This window comes from Electrophorus electricus, chromosome 16, assembly GCF_013358815.1.
Source record: "Electrophorus electricus isolate fEleEle1 chromosome 16, fEleEle1.pri, whole genome shotgun sequence".
Taxonomy (NCBI): Eukaryota; Metazoa; Chordata; class Actinopteri; order Gymnotiformes; family Gymnotidae; genus Electrophorus; species Electrophorus electricus.
In genome coordinates, this window is record NC_049550.1 from 7383876 (window position 1) to 7389982 (window position 6107).

A 6107-nucleotide genomic window follows, 5' to 3' on the forward strand; every position below is an offset into this window, starting at 1 on the left:
TTTTCATTAAATACACATCAAAAGCTTCATATAATATTCATAAACATATAATATTCATTTTTAAAATAAACAATTATGAAAAGTAGCAGCGATAACCCATATTTACATATTTATGCTAAATGTGCAACTAAAGTGTCAACCTTTAACTTTCTGGTGCAATTCTGCCTTCAAACTTTAGGAGGCAGCAGTGTGGATGCTAAATTATGTTAAAGCTTTACTCCACTTATCCAAGATGGCTGCCTCCATAATTTTACAGCTTTTTGCTCTGCAATGAAGTTTTGATAATTTTTGAGGTCAGTTGTGCCCTCAACCACACAGGCAGGGTCTCAGTAACGTTACTTAAGACCTGCACAAGTGGGTGGTGATTTGGGCATATGCAGTGGGAAAGATTCCCATGAAGACTTCCATTACCTCTTACTTTCATTACATTAGGCTCGTAGTGCTGAACTAAAAAAGAAAAGGCTGGACATAAAGCATGCGCTTTGACTAATCGAGTACACTTTGGGTAAAGGGGAAAACTGCAAACTGGTTTTTTTTTTCCATTGAACTACTCCATTAACACCTCCATCTGCAACTCTCACTGCTGGGAGCTGTTTCCCTCCCCCTTGGCCTCTTCGCTCTTTTTCAGGGCGTTGAGTACAGGCAGCCAGGGAGAGGAGAGCTCAGGCAGGGCTTTCTTGGCTTGGTTGAGGTGGCTGATGGCCGTGTACAGGCTGCCTCGTGAGGCTGCCTCCTGCTCTGGGTAGTACATCTCCAGAGCTGCAGGATTGCAGTGCTTGTGCTGGGATTCGGGGGAAGGGAGGGCATATGTTTAGGAGGGCATGCAAACCTCGGGGGTAAAAATTCAGTGCAAAAAATGCATGAGTCTACCAGCTAATCAAGCACATTCAGGAATAGAAAGAAGGCCTAATTGACTGTTTTGGCACAAGAATAATATTATATGTTGGTATATCTTCACAAGCTGTTATGTTCAGTGGTTCACACTTCACTGGATCACAGTGATAACTGAACCATGTAAAATCTGCACAGTGACTGTGGTTTTCTGTGAGAGGATAGAAAAACATGAACGGAATTAGTAGCTCTAGTTCCCCAGCCTTGCTATAAATATGCTGCACCAAGTTTATTTAGTGAAACTGGTTTGTCTTGAATTACTGTCTCAGCTTTAATCAACCCTGGAGTAAAACCATTTGGAAACATTGGACAAGCCCGTTCTCAGCACCTACTGAAAATCATACTATACAAAAACTAGAGAGCTCAAAAGTAATATGGAGACAGAAAGGGCTCAGCCATCTGCATTATCATAATGAAGTTCATGTTATGAATATCTTGACAATTGGGCGTCATCTGAGACCCTTGAGAACAACCAACCCTCTCAATCTGGACCCCCCTTTTGTCAAAACTCTACTTAGAGGCCAGGTTTGACGCGACAGTCGAGATATGGATCATCAAAGGTAGACGGCCCAAGTGAAAGTGAACAAGAGAACCAACATTTCTCTGATCGAAAGCCGTCAGTCACGGAATACATAAGCGAGCTTGGACTTGACGAAGCTCATTACTTCCTGTTATGAACAGCAATTTCCCCACACTTTTCAAGACGGTGGTGATGCTACATTAGCGTAGCATGCTAATAGCAGCCATAGCATCAACATCAAAGGGGCAAGGGCGGAAGTGCCCCCAGGCTTTAATCACAGTTTAGTCACGGCTTAAGCTAATTAAAGACATTCTCCCCCCCCTCCTGTGTTGCCTGGCGAGTTCAGAAACCACAGCTCCACTATAGCCCTGAGCTAGCAGCACATCTTCAGAGGCTGGGTTAGCATACGCAAGTTATTTTGCTGTCGCTGAACGATGATGAAAATGGAGAGATGAAGCAGTTGTTCACAACAGAGCATGTTGTGATGTTGTAAAAACATGGGAGTAATTGCCGGCATGTTTTGACGCATTCAACTATTTAACCTGTATTATAACTATAACTCAATGGTAAGATGTAGGCCTCAGCATGAGTGGGCGGCTTAACCAGAATACCTGAAATAGAATGAATACTTCCCTCAACAGTTGTAATGTACCTAACAGTGAATGCATGCTATTGTGAGCACCTCTTAGAAAGCAGTCTTATATTACTGCTTTAACATAACTGTATAATGCTAATTCCTCATTCTTAATCCACTGACAGTAACTTTTTTGGGGTTGGCATTCCCTTAATCCTTGTTTGATATTTTACTAGTAAATAAAGTGGAGAAGCATTTAGAGCACAGCAGTAGTGTACTGGTTAAATTACCTTGAGGACAAAGCCCTCAGGACAGCTAAGCTGGTCATACCAAAGGGCTTTGTACATAACCAGGAGCAGCAGACACGCCAAGAAGGCCAAGGTGATGAGAATGAGTCCTGTGAGCTGACACACAAACAGACACACACACACACACACACACACACACACAATACAAAGGTGTACAAGGTCACGTGATAATAAGCCCAAACTTACCCTTAACTGACTAAAATCCAGGCTTATTACATAAATATTCAAAGAGCTAAACACACAAGGCACCCATTATAAGAACAGACTTTTATTTTGGAAACTACCTATACCCCGCCCCTAACACACAATGACAAAAATATCCAGAATCTCCACCAATAACTGTAAAACTGCTCTTGTTCCGTGAAGTGGTGGACGCATAGTTACAGAGCTGGCATAACTCCTCGTAGCAAACAGCTGTTTACCTTGACCTTCTCCGACACCTCATTGTAGAGGTTTATGTTCAGCTTCTTAATGCTGGACACATAGGGCTTCTTCTTCTTCTTCTGCTGCAGCTGATACTCTGTGGTCGTTTTCACAATCACCTGTGAAGACGATCAGAAATGGTCAGATGAAAGCATCTAGTCACAGATGAACAGTGCTGAGCTCTTTAAACTGTTCCTAAATGCCATTACAATCATACTGTTTAAAAATAAAACTGGATAGGAAGAGGTCTGGTAGTGGGGACACATTAGAAACAGTAAGCGCCCCAACAATAAGAGCTGACTGTAATGTCACGACTCCAACTGCACCTGTCAACACTGTTTAATGCATTTGAATGGGTCTTGAGTACTTTCAAGCCAATCAGGCCATTTGCATTCCTCTAAAACAAGATTCACACTGAGTCTTAGAAACTCAGCTTAGGTCTTATTTACGATGCAGTTGTCTCTTAACTACTGTTAGTAGATCATGAGTTTCTGTATACAGCAGGCAAAAGGGTAACAAGGAAAATGAATAAGCTGGCACACACAATGCACCTTAGGGTGTTAAATGCAGAAAGCAGACACTCAAGGATAGGTCGTACCTCTCTCTCTCTCTCTCTCTCTCTCTCTCTCTCTCTCTCTCTCTCTCTCTCACAGACACACACATGAAAATGCTCAGCTGTTGTGTTGGTATATCATTATAGCAATCACTGTCACTGAGAGATGAGTCATATGTGTGTGTGCTCATGTTCATGACTGCTTGTGTTGTGCCATGCATGCGTGAAGGTGTGCTTCTCTATTTTAGAGAATCAGACATGGTCTTCAAGAAAAATTTGCAGAGAGAGTGCATCAAATGCAGTGACACTAATTGTGTATGATTATGTGAAAGCTACCAGTGACAGTTTCAGAAAGCCCACTAATACGACTCTTCCAAAACTGTCTTCTTCTGACACTTGTACTGCACATCTATACTGAGCCATATCCTATAAAGCACTATTTGAAGAGCGAAGGAGTCATGGACACTCGGATATTTGAAGATGCTGGCAGTACCGCAGAACTGGTTACCTTTTCCGGAAAGGGCTTCTGTAGCTGGTTCACCTCCAGTGGTGTGATGAGGGGGATGTTATCAAAGCCATCCTCCAGTGATGGCACCCTCTCCACCTTCTCCACAAGAGTGCTGCCCAGTTTCACCATGTCTGAGGAACACACACACACAGACACACACACACCACACACATACACACACACACACACACACACACACACACACACACACAGACATCAAACACACACACACACACCACACACACACACACACACACACACACACCAAACACACACACACACACGCACACACACACACACACACACACACCAAACACACACACACACGCACACACACACGCACACGCACGCACACACACCACACACACACACACACACTCAGTTTTAAACTCATACATTCTGAAGGCACTGTGAAGGCTTGGAAGCCAAGCAATATCTTTGGAAATGAAATTATATGATTGGAAATATTTACTTGTCACTTGCTTTTTACTATGAAATTACTCGATATCATTTTAGTATAATGAGTGTATGTCTCACATATAACAACTAATGTTTCACTTCCTAGCTTAACAAATCAAGATGTTAAATGTTTAAATTCAATCAGTTGAGCAGAAATTTGTGTATATACTATAATTCTTCGAAGGGATTGTGTGTGCACATGTTGTTTTTCCCATTTCCATGAATCTCAGACCACATCATAATGAGTCAGTGTGAGTGTGTGCACTTTCTCTCTCTCTCTCTCTCTCTCTCTCTCTCTCTCTCTCTCTCTCTCTTCCCCTCTCCCAACACACATACTCACATGCACACAAAGGATGAAATGAGATTAAGTATATTAACTAGGATTTTAAAAAGCATATATACATGTAAACAAATACATAGAGCCAAACTAATATGCATTTAATAAACATTCTGTAAATAGCACATTAAATGACAAATAATGATAATTTATAATAGTTATATCAATCATTGTTTGTCAAGTATTCGAAAAAATAAGGCCCATGAAAATACCTTAGGCTATTGTTTTCATAGACAGGTTTCAGAAGACACGCTTTGTGTTTTGCGTGCCGACTCTATGCACACGGCAAACATCTAAATAAAAAAAATTGAGCCAGGTATCACTACTGGCAACCGACCTCGACATTAACCAACGCCGGTGACAAATTCAGGTCTATAACATAACGCCATTCTACCCCCAAACAAGGTTAAACGCTTTTATTCTTGCGTTTATAGTTTTTTAATTGATGTTTTTTTTAAAGGACAAAACCTGTAAAGGAAGCTAGGTGGTCGAAGCCCACAATGTACACTTGCAAAGGATAATAACTAAACAGATGTTGCTTGTTGCTAGACTATACAATACGAATCTTAAAGATATATAGAATTGTATTTTTGAAGAGCAACTGATTTACCATAGGTCTATTTGATAAAAAAAATGCAGACTATAGAAAAATGTCAGATTCCCCCACCCCCCATCCCTCACCATCTTTATGCTGGAATGAACCAAATTACCCACAGAATTAAAGGTAGCTATTAACCTAGAAACCAAGCACATCACATTTTCGAAGGAATGCCGCATAATCTTTATTACGAGCGGATAATACGAAATGTACTCACCGATTTTCTATGTCGATAATCGCTGAAGATTTTTTTTCGGGTGAGGAAAAGAAAAACAGTCCAGCTGAGACGAGCACGGTTACCGTGGCAATGCCGGATTCACTAGAGGTGCTTGCTCTAGCGCAGCAGCTGTTCGTCTCGCAGTGCATCCTACAGTGGACTGTCGCTTCGATATGATGCAAATTGCGCAAGGGAAAACTGTTAGATGCGGTCGCCATTGCCATGGTTCTTTACATTTAGGCGCATATTATAAGTGTCTTTAAAAATGTATTACATTTAATTACATCCGGTAAAAGATTATAATCGCTCTGCATTTACGTCTGCAGCGGTCGTAGTGCATTTTAAACACCTGGAATACCTTTGTATGAATAAAAAGTTTTAACGGACTTTCTTCGTCTTACGCAGTGCTTTCCCAAAGCAATAATGAATGGACACTTGAAGATCTGCACTTTGTTTATAGGAGGTCTAAAAAAATCTTAATAAAGAAATCATACGTATCTTCTCATGACTTCCCTGCACTTAGACGTTGTGTGTGTGTGTGTGTGTGTGTGTGTGTGTGTGTGTGTGTGTGTGTGTGTGTGTGTGTATGTTTATTAATGTGAAATGATTTATACATTCATACATGATTCATACATACACTTTTATATTGGCACAAACTGATCGCATAATGCCTGTTTGCCTGTACCGCTGCAACACTCATCAAATCTACACTATTATTG

The 6107-nt window shown here is 41.1% G+C and overlaps 1 protein-coding gene across 2 annotated transcripts in view; it reads right to left on the bottom strand.

Annotated features, from left to right (window-relative positions):
- The window catches only part of caly (calcyon neuron-specific vesicular protein), a 7135-nt gene extending 1607 nt beyond the window's left edge, over positions 1–5528 (bottom strand). Inside the window, exons 1-6 of one of the 2 annotated variants that reach the window (XM_035534628.1) lie at positions 5389–5528; positions 4786–4866; positions 3778–3908; positions 2716–2835; positions 2276–2389; positions 1–781 (exon numbers count right to left, since the gene is read on the bottom strand). The exon at positions 1–781 is cut by the window's left edge and continues 1607 nt beyond it. In XM_035534628.1, coding sequence (XP_035390521.1) covers positions 578–781; positions 2276–2389; positions 2716–2835; positions 3778–3906 — 567 coding nt within the window. In that variant the 5' untranslated portion in view covers positions 3907–3908; positions 4786–4866; positions 5389–5528 and the 3' untranslated portion in view covers positions 1–577. The remainder of the gene's footprint in view (positions 782–2275; positions 2390–2715; positions 2836–3777; positions 3909–4785; positions 4867–5388) is intronic. The other variant, XM_035534627.1, reaches the window with a different exon arrangement.
- Between the last annotated feature and the right edge of the window lie 579 nt (positions 5529–6107).